We start from the raw sequence: 16,839 nt of genomic DNA, 5'->3' as shown, positions 1-16,839 counted from the left end.
AGGGGGGATCTGCATGAAATAAAAAGGTTTGATTAGATAAATTTTAAAGGGAACCGTTGTTGAAGAAGGCATATGCTTCAATCAGACAGCTGCTATTCTTCGAATAAAGTGACTTGTAATTAAACTTTAACGTTTAAGTAAATTTTTAAGTTAAAATATACAGGGTGTCCCACGAAACATGACAGTTGACAAATATTTTTCAATGTCGTTTTTTATATACTGTATTGTGACATTAAAGGCTTTTTGCGGTTTATTTCGAGAAAAAATCGTTTGCTCAAATACATTTTACTTGGAAATGCATTTTACTGTACTATAAGACTCCCATATAACATTTTTTTATTGTGTTTGGTAATTAAACAACTTAACAAAATATGGAAGAAGACATTCTAAACTATTCACCAACTGTCATGTTTCGTGTCATATAGGTGTAGGTGTTTCTTACTAACCACAAATGTTAAACCGCAAACAATAAATTATAAAAGTCGTCTTTATCATAAATGTTAATCCTAAAATAAATGTTTTCGAAAAGTTGTCTTTCCTGTCAACTTGTTTCAATTTAAAAATTGTGGCTTTATCATCAGGATTTCTAAAGCGGTTTCTAGTTTAAAATAATTTCAAACTTCCCCATGAATTGTTCTATAAACTTAATAGAAACTCATGTATAAAGAACTCAATAAAGGCAACTTTACAAAGAGAAACTCAATATAACAAGCCAGATGGAATCGATTAAAGCACTAACTTTGCACAGACATTTATATTTGAAAGTGAAATGCCCGATATAAAACAGTACCCTTTTTAAACCTTTTTCTGATCAATAATGTAAAGGATATCGGATTTTTAACTCTTTTTGAAGTGGCATCACAATAAAAAATTAAAATTTGACAGAAAAAAATGGCTGTAACTCATTCATTCTTGAATTTTTATGGGAACTGCAAGGTTAATTGATTCGGACATGCCATTCTAAAACTGTACAGCGTACACTGTACATTGTACACTGTAAACTGTACAGTGTACAGCCCCTTTGATATAGCAATTCTTTGATGTTTTAAGTTAATTTTGCTATTTTTAACTTAAGAATCCCTGCACTTTTGAATTGCAATAAGTATCTACTTGAGTAGTGGTTTCCTGTCTCAATCTTCATTATTTATATATCTTTTATATTTATTCCGTAGCAATCATTTCCATGTTCATAATCTAGACGAGCATATTATTCTTAGTTCCGGAGTCCAGGGAGGTGGTGGAGATAGAAGACGTGTCATCAGAGAGACTGCTCCAGGTGGTGAATAAGTCATCTTCTTCCTTTCCAGATTTATTCTCCTTCATGCCACTATCTTCATTATCCACAACCTTGCAGTTATCCATTGATGTCACTCTGAAAAATAACAACATTAAGTAAAACAGGTTTTTAACATAAATGATATGTTAAATATCTACCTTTCATTGGTTAGAGTTCCATCCATACTGCCTCCTGATTGGTTGATCTGAGCGGAAGATTGCCGCACAAAATTCTGAAAACTACTGGCGGATTTTCTTATTCGGATCGGGGATTCTCTACTTGTGCACTGCAGCTGGGAGTGTGAAGCACTTGAGCTAATTCTGCGAACAGGTCTTGCAAACAGTTCTGATCTAGGGCTTGAATGAATGTCCAGTTGTGTACAAGGTTTTGTGTTTGAATCCTGAATTGCCTTGAAAAGGATTGGAGATGCAGGCTTGGTTGATGGTGTTCGGTCAGAAGATCTTCTAAAGATAAAATTTATATATTAGTTACTAAAATTATCATTTTGGAACACAATAAAAGACGTTAATAGACTAAAATTTCAAAAGTGCTTCTACCTCAAAACTGAACATCAACTTTGATTTACCTTGTGGACGACATATCGAAGAACATGGTGTCTGAGGTGGCTGATTCCGTGGATATTTGTCTTCTCATGTTGGTCACGTTCTTCTTTGGAGACTTAACGTCTGTTGTAACAGCCTGAACATCAACCATTTCAACGACACGATAAATTAGTTAGACTTGACGTTTTCTCTTGGTCATTAAAGGGACTGTAACTTGTAAGTGCAATTTAAAGTGACCCTCCATGCAAAGATAGCCATTCTCGATTTAAAACCGTATCCTTGAAACATTGATCGAATAAAAAAAAGATACCGTCAACTTTCCGACTCGAAAAGTGTTTATTTCTGTAAATATCTCCATTATTTATTAAAAGCAAAAAATGCGCAAGTCACTTTTGAAAAGAAGCCACAAATGAAAATTTACAAAAATATGGATATCTTATTCATATTTGATCAGACAAAGCTTTTAAGGGCAATGTTGTAAATCGGGCATTGTCAGCTTTGCATGGAGGGTCACTTGAAATTACACTTGCAGTCCTTTTGAGGGATCGGTTTTCGTTGTTTTTCAGTCCCATTAATAAAAATATTGATGGTTTTGATTGAATATTGCAATCCATCAAAACTCAAACAATTTTTTTTTATAGAAGAAGAAGATATGTATTTTTTCAAATATACAATAATAAACAATTTTATAATTTATAAAAAAGGTGAGATATAAAAAATATATGTTCAGAGCTGAAAACTTTAGAATGGTGGATATCGGGATTAATGCTTGATCCTCTCTTTTTGATAATCTCAAGATTAACATAATCTTGCAAGATTATCTTAAAAGTGTATGAAAAACGATAAAATTCAAATTAATATTTAATCATCTGAGAAACTGTAGCAGCCAATCAGAGAAAATCGGGCACCCAATGAGAGAACAGAAAAATTCTTGAAAAGACGCCAATACAGTTTACGAACTATTCCTGTCCTCTCATTGGAGAAAACAATTTACGGATATCCAAGGAGAGAGAAAAAGAGTGGATTAGGACTAAAATGAAAAGTTTCCACAGTGGATATTCGGATCAAGAAGTCAGGATTAAAGTTTATCCATTCTAAAGTTCCCAGCTCTGTACTCCCTATTTTTTGGGGGATTATCAAAAATGATTTGTTACATTTAAAGAAAGATCGATATTTACCCCATCAAAGGTTGTATAATAAGGTTAGATATACTCTGAATGCGCTCCAATGTAGGCAAAGACGACAATTTTAGCAATCGACACTCTAAATCCTCATATGACCTCACTGCTTATTTTAATGAATAATAGATTTAGCAGATCACTAAATATAAACAAAGTCAAAAATTGAAAACTTGAATTAGAATTGCATTTTTTAGCTTCAAACTTGTTCGCACAATCAATATTTGTTTAATGTGATGATTGCTAGTTAAGTATCAGTGACGTCATATGAGGATTTCGAGACCATTGCAAAAAAGCAGACATTTCCCTAAATTGGAGCGAATTCTGAGTATAAAACCTTGACCCCCCCTTTTATCTGCCCCTTTCCATTTCCATGGCTGACTCGAAACTGACCTCATAAGGAGGTGGTGGGGTTCCTCCGAGGACTCGTTGAATTCCCTCCTTTATCGAGGCCAAGCTAGACTGAGAGGCTGAGGTTGTTGGGCCTCGAGCACTCAGAACATCAGCTCTAAACATGGAGAAACGGTTGCACAATGCTGAATAATATCCTAGAAAAGTTGAACTATAATAAAATTGAAAAGGTCGCTAAACCATCAAATGCGCCGGTTTTATCCTAAATCAGCGATTCAAACCCTCATAAATCTTTAGGTCTAATCAGCGTTTCAATCATGCTGAAATTCACAAAATTCAGAGCAAGATTCATGAAATGTTTACATTTTAAAGATCGATAATTCCCCATAAATCCTCTTAAATTTTGAAAGTTAAAGTCATTACTTGTTGGATGGCCCCCAAAAGTCTAATGTTTCGAAATTGTGCATAAAAAGTATTTACATATTTAAAATGTCTTTGGTTGAAGACTTGAAAGTTGTCTATTAAAGATATGAATGATTTCGCTTAGAATTAGAAAAAATCGTATAAACAAATAAATGCCGCAAACAATTTCAAAGATCAATGACGACTTTCAAGAGTTCAATTAATTCCGCTTTATTAATTACCTAATCATCTGATATGCAGAGAGTACCACAACCCACATGTACACAAAGCTAAGTATTATCGGACTTGATCTAAACAAAAATATTAAATTGTAGAATTGCGTTTAAGTGGCTCAAATATGAACAAAGGGATGCTTGGATTGCTAATGTCAAAGCATCTCTTTAGAATTTCAAAGCATCAATTTTAATTATGGTATTCTGAATTGATGCATTGAAAACTAATAACATGAAAAATGCTCTATTAATAATTAATGTATGGTTACCAAACCTAAAAGGTAGAAGCATGTGGTTTAAAGATTTGACAATATAAAACCAGTTTAGAATTTGTCACACACTCAAACGTGTAGGGTGTAAAATAGTAGGTAATCAATGTGATGCTTTCTGAAAATTAAAAGTGATGCTATGAAAAATCTTCAGTTTTGAATGATTAAATAGATGCTTTCATGAAGAACTCACTAAAAACTTATGAATGTGTAATCTTATCAAAAGGGTGCTTAACACTAGTTTAGGTCAAATGATGTGTCATGTACATAGTACATAGTACAGTAGTGTTTTTTTATTAACTATTTGAACCTTTTTGAAAATCCTCATATGACCCACTTTTTTGAAAATTTGATTAAAACTTGCTAAAAACTGTTGTGAAAGATGTTGGGGCATGTACATTGTACAATTACGTGCTACAGAATTAATTTTTATTGATTACTTGAATTTTACTCTAAGAGCTCATATCAATTACTTTTATTGAATGTTTAAATAGATGCTTTCATTAAGAACTTACTAAAAACTTATTAAGGTTTATTACTTAGCAAAAAGTTCCTTATCACACGACTAAGTCTAAATGGTGTGGCATGTACATTGTACATGCTACAGAACTAGTTTTTATTGATTACTTGAATTTTACTCTAAGAGCTCATATCAATTACTTTTGTTGAATGTTTAAATAGATGCTTTCATGAAGAACTTTCTAAAAACTTATTAAGGTTTATTACTTAGCAAAAAGTTCCTTATCACATGACTAAGTCTAAATGGTGTGGCATGTACATTGTACATGCTACAGAACTAGTTTTTATTGATTACTTGAATTTTACTCAAAGAGCTCATATCATTTACTTTCATTGAATGTTAAATAGATGCTTTCATAAAGAACTTACTAAAAACTTATAAAGGTTTATTATTTAGCAAAAAGTTCCTTATCACATGATTAAGTCTAAATGGTGTGGCATGTACATTGTACATGCTAGCTGCATTAGTAGTTTTAAAATTGATTTTTTGAAGTTTACTCAAAGAGCTCATATCATTTACTTTTATCGAATGTTTAAATAGATGTGTTCATGAAGAACTTACTAAAAACTTATAAAGTCTTAGCAAAAAGTTGCTTAACACATGACTATGCCCAAATGGTGTGGCATGTACATGCTAAAAGTAGTAGTTTTTTTTAATGATTATTTGAATTTTACACAAAGAGCTCATATCATTTACTTTTGTTGAAGCTCAGTTTAGGACTTGCTGAAAACTTAGTAACATATAATCGGGAGGGAAATTGTGCTTGGACACATTCACTATCATTTATTCCATAACAATCTCATAATGGTCTCATTTTTCCAAAACAGGATGCTTTTTAAGTTGCATACATTTTCAAGTTGACCTGAGCTAGAGACTTTTAAGTGGACAGAATGAGTTAAACTCTTTCTGTCCAATTTCTGGATTAAACAGAAGTTCCAATTAAAAGTTTCCATCTCTTGAGTATAAAAAACTTTAATCATAAAACTCATAGTCATACTGAACTGTAGATTGAGCCTCAAAGTGTTCTGAGCCTTGGGATACATGAAGAGGCTAAACTGTACAAAGTTGGATTACTGTTGGGAGAGGATCCAGGGGTGGGTTATTCGCCAAGAAAAAGTTACATTAAGAAGAGAGGAGGCACTGTGATTAACAAAAGAAAATTAAAGTCCTGTGGAATTTGTGGGAGATCAGTCAAGCAGCTTCCAAGACATATCAAAAGTGTTCACAAAGATGTTGATCAGACTGTAAGGCATGCAGAGTTGTGATTAACTCCCCAACTATTATCTTTTAATTTGTTACAAGTTTGTCATTTCTTACTTTCTGCCTCTTTTGCCTCTTTTGAGATGAAAATAAAATATAACTTCTTAACGACACAACATTGCATGCAGAATGAAGGCTTTAATGCTAGGCAGGCCATACTTAAGGCAGGAGTCAAGCAAGAGCATCAAATGCGACATTTGTGGGTATAAGCGTGCAAATTTGTCTGCCCATCTTCTTCGGATGCATTCAGTCAGCAAGAAAAGCAAAGAATTGAAGGGCTTTGGGACCAAAATTCAGGCCACTAAAAGGATTGCAGAAGGAAAGTACGCCTCCATAGAGAATGTGTTGGACATTTACAACAGGGATTATTTCAAAAACCTAGACGGTGCACGTAGGTCTTTGAAACCTGAGACAGATGTTAAATACAAAAAGAGGAAGCTGGACGCTGTTAGGAAAGCTTTGTACTGGCTGATTAACCACACTAAAGAAACAGAGTTGAATGCTTTGATGATTGAGATCAAATGCCTAGGAGAAGATCACACTGGATATTTTGATATGCTGGGCAAAGTTAACAGTTCTAAAGGTATTTTTTTTCTCACTTATCTTTGGATTTCCTTTGAAGATAAACTAATTTTTTTTTTCCCAGATGCAGGATTCCTGGTAGAGTTTGTAAGCTTTCTCATCCAGGATAAGTTGGGAGATCTTGATATACTCCAAAGTTCTCAGACTCATTTGGAGAAAATGCGCTGCAACCTCCAGGCGCGAGGAGGTTTTCATCGAGCAAAATTTCAGGAGCGAGATTCTAAAATCTTTATTACTGACGTTGATCTAGAAAACTTCTTTGCATCCTCCAGGCCCACCTCTGCCAGGAAAGCGCTTGCTGGAAATGAAGACCTCACTGTGCGACAGATCATCAATGTAAGAAACTTTTTAATCACATCACTGATCATTGAAAACAGTTGCAGCCCTGCAGCTTTGTACGCACTCTCTAGGTCATCAGTTAAACAGGCAATGAAGTTCCCCAAGATGACAGAATCTGGAGTGTTGTATTATTCGGTAGCATCTTTTTATGACAAAACGGTGTCCAGCAGTGGCCTACCCACTTATCTGGTCATGTCTGAGCCTCTCATGGCACACATATCTGTGTATGCTGGCAGGTTCTGGTCCGACCTGGCTAAGAGGAGTCCCAATTCTCCGGATGACCTCTTTCTATTGGAGCATGGTCTAAGAATGGACAGTGAGTCCATTTCTAATTCTTTCAGGAAGTTTACATTACCTTGTCATAAGGGGGAGGGTGGAAGCAGGGGAGAAATAAACTTACACAAAACTTGTTAAATCTTGAGTTGAGAAAACAAAAAATTACTGATACATTTGTAAACTACCCTAAATAAACTAACAAAGTTCATGGTAGGTGTAAACTTGATCTCTAGGGCAATTTGGAGGGCAACAGGGAATGAGTTCCCCGAGTTCCCAATTGAAGCTAATTCCCGTCACCTCAGGAAATGTTCCACTGCACTTGCTCATCTATATGGGGACTCAAAACTAAGAGGCTCCGTCCATGAGGCACTGAATCATAGCCAGACAACCAACAGCCGAAACTATCAGAATCTCATTAGAAGGCATACTGTGACCAATGCAAAGATGGATATTTTGGCTCTGCGACCCAAGAGTACAGAGATGAAATCCATGCTCTTGCAAGCAAATCAAACTCCTAAAACCCCCCAGCTTAAAGGGGTGGTTAAGACACCATCTAGAGAGCGCCGAACATCAAGGAAGCCAATGTTCCTTGAGGATTTTGTTATTTAGACCCTCAATCTTGCTGAATACTGTTTTACCTTTTTTTTCTTTCTTTCAAATGTCAAAACCTTAATTAAAAAATACAATGTTGTAAACTTCAATTAAAATGCACAACAGCTTTTACTGTTTTTCTGTGATTGTGCGTTTATGTTTGTGAATCTCTGGTGCTCATGTGGAGATGGTAAAATATTCCAGAACAGCACAGAATGTCCGACAATTGAAAGGCAGTAAGGGTTATGGTGAGGAACCTCCACCCTCCTAGGCCTCTAAACTACTGTTGTGCCTCCTGCATAGAGGAGCACAGTCTTTTTAACTGCTTTAGGAATGTTGCAAAAAGTAAAAATTTGAGATTAAGCTCAATGATCACCACTTTTTTGTCTCCTTAACTATTACAGGGTACAGTTTTTTGTTTGTTATGCAAGCCACTGAAATAATTTTTGCAACAATCATTTATATCCAGTCAGCTCTCCAACCTGAAAACCCATGCTGGTTTTAAACACAAAGGTTACAACCGGAGAGGGTTTGTGTGCGAGGCCTGTGGAAAACTTTTTGTGACCAAGGCCTCGTTGACCTATCACGTAGATCACAAGGTGTGCACCAGTCCCACCTATTTTCGGGTTGATGTTTCTGTACAGACAGATTTGGGCTCTTCCTATGACACTGACCAGAATGAGCCAGAAGACTCTTCTGTGGTGGAGGAAGACATCGAGGACATTGAGAAGAAGGAGTTCCAGACAGTAATGACGTTGCATGACAGGGAAAAAAGAATCAATTGACTTTTTAGCTTCACAGATATTTTGAAAAGGAACTTTTTTGTGTGTTTCAAGTTTGTTCAAATTGAACCTTTATTCTTGACACCAGGACGTTGTTGGCAACCCTTGATGTGCACTATGGCCTGTTTTCCAACAAGTTTACCAACTTGGATGTCTCTGTTCCAGCCGAGACCAGAGTACGGCTCAACAGGGAGACCTTTATGCCAGCTCATCAAGGCTCCTTGTCTGTGGCGAATGCAGTGGAGTCTCTCATAAAACAGTTCTTTTCTGCTGATGAGGTGACAACACAGAGCTGGATTAGCACAGTCATCCGAGACCTCCTGTACTGCATGATCGGACGGGACATGGTGAAGGTTGGAGTGACCGAGTCCTACCCTTCTGACGGTGCTGGCAGTGGACTAGGGTTCGGCCTCAGGAAAGCACCATATTTGTTTAGACACAAAGTCCTTATGAGTAATGCTTCCTTTCCCCTGCTCTTTTTAAATTTGTACATTAAGTTGAAACCAAAATATGGTGGAACAGAGCTGCATGCAACCTTCCTAAAGGGGTTGTCATCATGGTTGGCCCTGACGCTCCTCTGGTTGGCTACCTGAGGAAATGGCCATCGGAGCTTATCTTAGAACCATGGCAGCAGTTCTCTGCAATACAGAGTGAGAGGTAACTATTGGTCTTCCATTTCCGTTCCATTCCTACTTGCTTTATACTTAAAATTTAAGGAAGTATTTTTAGCCACGAACCAAAGGGATGGTGCCACCTTGCTGGGGTTCTTCAGCTGGTCAACCACCACTGCCAACTGTTTAATGCCAAGTGAGGTTTTTTTCTTTTGCTATTCATTTTAACACAATAGAAAGCATTTAAAACGTTTTTTTTCAAATTTCTAGATATGTCTATGATAGCAAATCAGTGGCTGGGGTGGTGAACATTCACACACTGGAAGAAATCAAGGAAGGGGAGGAAATTTTGGTTCACTACATGGGCCACTTCAAGCCGGCACCAAAAAAAAGCTGGCCATTGGGTACATGCACCTGCTGTGATTAGGAGTAGAGATCTTATTTCTGTCCAAATTCATACTGTTCTTTTTTTGTGTGTCTCTTACCGAAAGTTGGATTCTACCTGTTCAAATGGGCCACTTTATTTTTATTTCTCGTTCCATTTTTTATTCCAATCCAAATTCATGCTGTTTTTTTTAAGGTTGATCTTTTGCCAAAAGCTTGATTCTACCTGATTAAATGTGCAATTTTTTAGTTTGTTTGTCGTTTCTGTTCCAATTCATACTGTTTTGATTTGTTCTGTCTTTATTTTTGTTTTCAGTTTTTTTTTCTGTCCAAATTCATACTTGCCAAAGTTTTGATTCTAGCTGCTCAAACTTAAATTTTTTGTGATGTTTAATCAATAATTTCAGATTCTAGCTGCTTAAATGGAAACCAAGGGGGAAAATCTAACACCCAGGGTATGAGCTATGAATGCAATTCCATAATTTCTCTTGACTATGTTTGCAACACATCCAAATTATCTTGCCCAAATCTTGAATAAAAAATAATACAAAAATACATATACATATAATATATATCTATAGCACCAGTCACTGGATAGAGTTGTGAAAACCTATTCCAGAGGACCAAGATGTCCAACCTGACCGTGTATAATAAAAGATGGGTTGCTCCTTAGGGCTGGTGCTTTGTTAGGGGAGCTTCCGATCCTGCGGTCAGTTTTAGGAAAATGGGAAAACCGGCATCAGAATAAAAAAGAAACACAAGACCTCCGACTGAACAGGATGTGTGACCTTGGTCACACATCCTGTTCCGTTTGCTTGATGTACAAGAAGCTGTATTCNAATGGATAAACTGACTAAAAACTTAGAAGAAACTGTAGAAATACATTGAATTACTGATCATTTTATTTGTTTCTTAGTTGATTGATTGATTGATCAATTGATTGATTAATCGATTAATTGATTGATTGGTTAAGGGGGGGGGCCTCTTGAAGACTGAGGATAAAAGGATAAACTTAATAAAAACGTACAAGAAATTGTAGTAATACATTGATTTATTGAGCATTTTATCTGTTGCTAAGTTGATTGGTTGATTGATTGATCGATTGATTGATTTATCGATTGATCGATTAATTGGTTGATTGAGTGGGGGGCGGTTGGATGGCTCTTAAACTTACTAAAAACTTACAAAAAACTGTAGAAATACATTGATTTAATGATCATTTTATTTGTTGATTAGTTGATTGATTTATAAATTGATTAATTAATTGATTGATCGATAAATTGATTGATTGATTGATTGATTGAGGGGGGGGGGCCTTCAAGACCAAGGATAAAAGGATAAACTTACTAAAAACTTACAAAAACACTATAAAGATAAATTAATTGGTTGCTTGGTTAATAGATTGATTAATTCTTTGATCAATTGATTTATTTAATTGGACATGGAAAAGCTCAATAAAATATTCTTATGGATTTTTTTTATATTGTTTAAAAACTCCCTAAGTGTAGCCGCGCCTTATAAAAAACTTACTAAGCTCTTATGCATTAAAAAGTTGTTAAATAAACAATACTTAATACACAGTTCTTTTCAAACAATAATTTGAATTTTGGAAGGGGTGGAAGGGGGTCAATTAACCAGATTAGTTAAAAATTGATTGATTGGTGTGAAATTTTGAAAATGCTCCCTAGTAAAATATTGGAAAAAAGGACACCTTGGGTTAGGTTTGGTTTGGAAAGCATCACATTGGTAACAACTGAGGGTAGATAGTCTCCTTGCAAATAAGAATTACCTTTTAAGATTAGATTTCAAAGACGGTTGTGTGGAATTTATTATAACATCATGTATTCAGATTTTAGGGACTGAAATAAATTTTCAGAATCTAACAGTTTTGAGATAAACGACGATATCTTCCTTATCACTAATCAGTTAGAGGTAGAATGGGAATCGGATCTTTACAGTCCCTTTAAGGTACAGGGTGTCCCATGAAACAGTTGCAAGACGAATTGAATGTTGTCTTCGAACTCTAAGTTTATTTATGACATTCAGTCATCAACCTACTTTTACATGTATGATTCTTGAAACAATAACCACACACCAGGCTTGGCATTTCCAAAGTGTGGTCTGCCGTTTTCAATATTACCGGATCGATCGAGATTTCGTTTACATTTCGATTTTATTAAACAAAACCAATCGAAATCGAAATCTAAATGAAATTTATCATATCTCTGTTAATATTGAAAGCACAAAAAAGGCAGACCACATTTGGAAACGCCAAGACTTTGGGTATTTGTTGTTTATTATTTGTAGAATTTTACTCTTAATATTAAGTTTACGAAAAATTGCCTCCAATTATTTCAAAGATGAAAGACGACATTCAATCCATCTTGCTATTGTCATGTTTCATGGGACACCCTGTAATATCCTTTGTTGGAAGTGGTTAGCCCTGTAACAAGCTACCAGACTTACCCTAAACATACAGCGAGGGACATGTAATCTTCAAGTCCAATTATAAATGACAGGACTATGGTCACAACCACTACGCCAAGAATAAATAAAAAAAGCTTCAAGAAAACAATATGTAATCGTGGAACATATTTTAATTCATAGTTTTTTTTTTTTTTGTAAAATCAAGGTTTATCATTTACTGTTTAAATTCTTTGAGTTAGACTTCGCGTTCAAATTTCTAAAAAAAGAGGCGTTCAGAATGGTCCTAACTGCCTCATAAACAGGGCTTACAATGAGAACCAAAAAATTCTGGAAATAGATAGTGCAATAAATTTAAATTAGTGTAAACAGACCCATTTCACGTAATAAGTGATCTGACAAGTTAATAGTAAAACTATTTGATCAAAAAAATTAAGATTTGCTTTAATGTTGCTTTTTATTCCACATTTTTCTGGTTCTCACTGTATATTAAAAGCTTTTTTTATTATAAACTTTCCTAGAATGATTGTGAACATATATACCAGCCAGGGAACCATTAGCAAATGCCTGAAACAAAAAACTATTTTTATTTTTCATTTTGATTTTCAGTGAAATATTGCATGTCCTGAAGATTAAAGACCTATTTAGCCAAACGAGGATTTAGGATTTAAAAACACATTTATATAGCAGATCATGATTTTTCTGTAAAATATTACAACTTCTAACCCCTATATCTTTGATATTTTAAACTTAGATTATGATTTCATAAGTTGAAATATCTAAGGTCCAAAGATATAAAGATTAAAAAATCAGGTTTTGTACCAAATACTCAATTCCTTTGATTCGATAACGCTATGGAAATATTTTGATGCTTACTTCTTTGTCGCAACTGCAGCCAGGAGTAGTATGCAGGAGAATATGTAAACAACATCCATGGCGAGCAGTACAGAGTACAAAACTTTGCTGTACAGTACGATTTCTGGGACCTATTAATACAGTTTTTATAGCATGAGCATGATTCAATTTTCTAGAAATTTTAAGTCTTTCTAATACAAAATTGTATGGGTCCACTGTATTAAAAACAAACTTTCAAATATACTATTAATTTATGGATTAATTGATTAATTGATTGATTGAGGAATAAAAACCTGGTCGTCGTCCACATAATTGCCGCGTTCTGTTTGACTGCGCCCAAACTGCGCAATGTAGAAGGTTTGGTTTTCAAGGAACACCACTAGTGGTGCCAACAGGATACAGGAGAACAGAATCCCGAACTGAAAAAACAAATATTTGTTTTGGGACATCTATAGACATTTCTAACTTATATTGAACAAAATTTGTCGGAGCTTCAAGCCGAAAATTTTTTTTTAAAGTGAGATTTTGCGTGACCCTTTTCTTTAAAATTTTGACAGTATTGATGCTAATTATAGATATATTATCTTTTACTTAAGAACTGTACTCAAAGATTTTCTAAAATTTTCTAAATTGTAAAATTTAAAATTTAACAAATTGCTAATGCTCTAAAACATTACAAAAATATATGTTGAAAAAGTTTTAAACATTTGGCTGAGTGAAATAAAAGCAAACTTTTAGAAAACTTCATTTTGAAAAATCAGAAAGAAAAAGAAAATTAGAAATTTTCATCGTAAGAGTCAAGATATGGATTTAACTAGTTAATGGACCTATATTCAAATACAAGAAAAAAGAGAGAGAGAAAAAGGGGAAAATGTAAAACAAGGGAGTATATATAGGAGAAAGAAGGGAAAATCAGAAAAAGAGTGAGAAAGAAGGAGAAAGAAGAAAAAATCAGAAATAGAGTGAGAAAGAAGGAGAAAGAAGAAATTAGAGATAGAGTGAGAAAGAAGGAGAAAGAAGAAATTAGAGATAGAGTGAGAAAGAAGGAGAAAGAATAAAAAATCAGAGATAGAGTGAGAAGGAAGGAGAAAGAAGAAAAAATTAGAGATAGAGTGAGAAAGAAGGAGAAAGATGAAAAATAAAAATAACAGCTTATTCATGTTAAACTAACTTGCATCCTTAACTGCTAATTAACACTTTTTCGATCAAATCCTGGTTTTCGATCAAATTGGTTTTTAATTGTTTTTATTTTTACGATGAGAGAAAAGAATCATGATAATCAGTTAAAAAAACGACCAGAAATAAAACGTTAAGAACTTGTCTCTTACCGAGCCAAGAACAAATGATGCTGTTTGCGGGGAAACACACAGACAGCATTTCCTCAGCACTCCTTTCCCCATCCTAATATTAGAAATGGGCATAGTTTTACTTTTTACTTTTTTAATTTTTTTTTAAATCACAATAATCTTAAAAGCTTAATTTACACTAAAACCCATAAAACTGTGCAAAAGGAAGACGACCGTTAAACTCAAATTATGCTTTTAAGTAGTCCAATGGGAGTGTACCGTGAACATTATTCGTATTCATATTTCATATTCATATTTTATTCAACTACAAAGCACGAGATAATACAAATAAAAAATCACAATTTACTATGTAATTTGGACCCGCCTAACCAGAGTAGGTTGTTTTAATTGGTTGGCCCACTATAAACGAATGAGAATTGCAGATAAAAACAATGTACATTGTACATTTTAAACATAAGAATGATGAAAATCAGGAAAATGGTAAGGAGGAGGTGAGGGAGTATAAGGTAAAGGGAGGATACTCAGCGTAAGGGTTGGAGCAGAGGGTAACATAAGTTATTAAAATCATGTTTATGAACTACAGGGTGATGAAGATAGTAAAGACTAAGTTTATCCATATGATACACAGTTTTTATTTTAACAGATATAGTTTGCATAACTATCTAAAGAGATCTTGGCGACTTTTCTTTTAAACGATTTTGCAGATTTAGTTTCTTTCAGCTCTAATTCAATCGAATTCCATATTTTTGGAAATAAAGCAGAGGGAAAACATTCTAGAGTTTTAAAGAGAACCCGTTTAAGTTTATATGATTTTCTTCTATTTGGTTCAGCTAAAGAATTAAACATATCATGGAAGGAAGCTGGAAGGTTTTCATAAAAGTATTTATGCATAAAAGATAGAACACCTAGTTTATATGTATCATCAAAATTTAGGAGTTCTAATCTGAAAAATATTGGATCTGAGTGTGCCTTAAATGAACTATTATTTACTGCTCTAATTGCCCTTTTTTGCAGAGACTTGATTTTCTGTAGTTTAGCATTTTTTACGCCCCCCCCCCCCATGTTATAATTCCATACTCAATATGTGGCCTTACAAGTGCATTATAGACTAGTAGACGAATGTTTAACCGTAAAATGTTTTTAATCTGATTCAGCGCAAAAATTGAGCTAGCAATCTTATTGGAAACATGTTCAATTTGATAGTCCCAATTTAAAAATTCATCAATTTTGAGTCCAACAAATTTGAAATATTTATTTGTACAGTCAGTTCCTATTCTTTCTAGTATCTCATTTCCAATTTTTAATTTGCAGTTCTCAGGATCAAAATGCATATTTTTATTCCTAAATATCATAAACTTTGTTTTGGAAACATGTTAAACGGTTTGCCTGAAACCATGCAGCTGCCTTTTTTAGTTCAAAGTTCGCATCAATTACTAAAGTTTCGATATGTGGAGATGATTTTAGAAAACTAGTGTCATCAGCAAATAGATTAGTAAAAAAAGACGTTGCTAAAGGCAAATCGTTTATGTATATAAGAAAAAGTAGGGGCCTAAGAACACTTCCCTGAGGAACACCACATAAAATTGTTTTTTCTTTAGAAAAAATACCATTTATACAAACATATTGAGTCCTATTTACTAAATAGTTTTGAAACCATGTGTTAGCTACATTTTTAAAACCGTAATACTCTAGTTTTTTTAAAAGAATATCTAAGTTGCAACAGTCAAAAGCTTTCTTAAGATCTAAAAAAATTCCCAGTGTAAATTCTGGTTGGGGTTTATTAAGATTTTCGTAAATTTTATTCATTAGGTGTAGTAAAGGTTGATTAGTATTATGTTGTGGTCTAAATCCATATTGATGTTGATAGAAAATCTCAAACTTGTTAAGATATTTAAACATTTGAGTCGCAGCTATTTTTTCAAGAAGTTTACTTAGCGCTGGTAGAATACTAATTGGTCTGTAGTTATTAAATTTATCTTTTGTAGAATTAGAACAATTTCGATTACTACGTTAGTTTAAAGTTACTGATAAGTGTGTTTGCTATAAAACAACATCAAATGCTCATGAAGGTCGTTTTCCTATTCGAAAGTTTGATGGGTCTCACTGTATTCTAAAATTGTATTCTCTGTTTATACAAACTGTACAAATTCAGTGATTCACTAAATCAAATTTTCTAGCACTAGCATTCTATTTCGCACCAGAATAAAAATTTAGCACAATGAAATATACATTTTTGTTTAAAAACAACATGAACATTTATGCAAATACCAACCAGACATAAAGATCTACAAAAATAAAATTAATTTTTTAAATGATCGTACTTTTAGCTAAAATTTTCCATTTAAAATTAAAAGTTACTTTTCTAGTAACTTTTGTCATTCCTATTTTAGTAAACAATCTGTAATGGTGACATTTTCTACCATTGATATTTTTCAATTGAAAGATTTTGTATTAGATTTCCTAATATTTAAAAATGCTACCTTTTATTTTAATGATTTGTCTATTTCTTGTTGATAGACATAAACATCTCAGCTGTGTTACCCTTCATTTTCTAGGAGAACTGTTTTTTTCAGCTGTACCACACAGCCTCAGTTCAGCTGTTCCTACCAGCCTCTAACCTCCAGGAAAAGCCTCGA

At 34.0% G+C, this 16,839-nt stretch overlaps 1 protein-coding gene across 1 annotated transcript; it reads right to left on the bottom strand.

Moving 5' to 3' along the window:
* Positions 1 to 1,143: 1,143 nt before the first annotated feature.
* LOC111706517 (uncharacterized) lies at positions 1,144 to 16,790 on the bottom strand. The gene is made up of 11 exons (XM_023479414.1): positions 16,684 to 16,790; positions 14,225 to 14,297; positions 13,190 to 13,315; positions 12,918 to 13,027; positions 12,559 to 12,608; positions 12,084 to 12,153; positions 4,013 to 4,081; positions 3,411 to 3,525; positions 1,863 to 1,975; positions 1,435 to 1,740; positions 1,144 to 1,372 (listed from the first exon to the last, which is right to left on the bottom strand). Exons 2-11 carry the CDS (start codon positions 14,294 to 14,296, stop codon positions 1,195 to 1,197), a joined length of 1,209 nt encoding a protein of 402 aa, XP_023335182.1. The 5' UTR covers position 14,297; positions 16,684 to 16,790; the 3' UTR covers positions 1,144 to 1,194.
* Between the last annotated feature and the right edge of the window lie 49 nt (positions 16,791 to 16,839).

This window comes from Eurytemora carolleeae, unplaced genomic scaffold (assembly GCF_000591075.1).
Source record: "Eurytemora carolleeae unplaced genomic scaffold, Eaff_2.0 scaffold70, whole genome shotgun sequence".
Lineage (NCBI taxonomy): Eukaryota > Metazoa > Arthropoda > Copepoda > Calanoida > Temoridae > Eurytemora > Eurytemora carolleeae.
The sequence above is the reverse complement of the archived record's forward strand: the minus strand, read 5'-3'. Positions and strand labels throughout refer to the sequence as shown.

Coding starts and splice junctions, on each gene's coding strand:
- LOC111706517 (XM_023479414.1), bottom strand. CDS start 14,296: ATGGGGAAAGGAGTGCTGAGGAAATGCTGTCTGTGTGTTTCCCCGCAA. Junction 12,154..12,558: donor TATGTTCACAATCATTCTAG/GAAAGTTTATAA, acceptor TTCTTGGCGTAG/TGGTTGTGACCATAGTCCTG. Junction 4,082..12,083: donor TCCCTCGCTGTATGTTTAGG/GTAAGTCTGGTA, acceptor ATTTTTGTTTAG/ATCAAGTCCGATAATACTTA.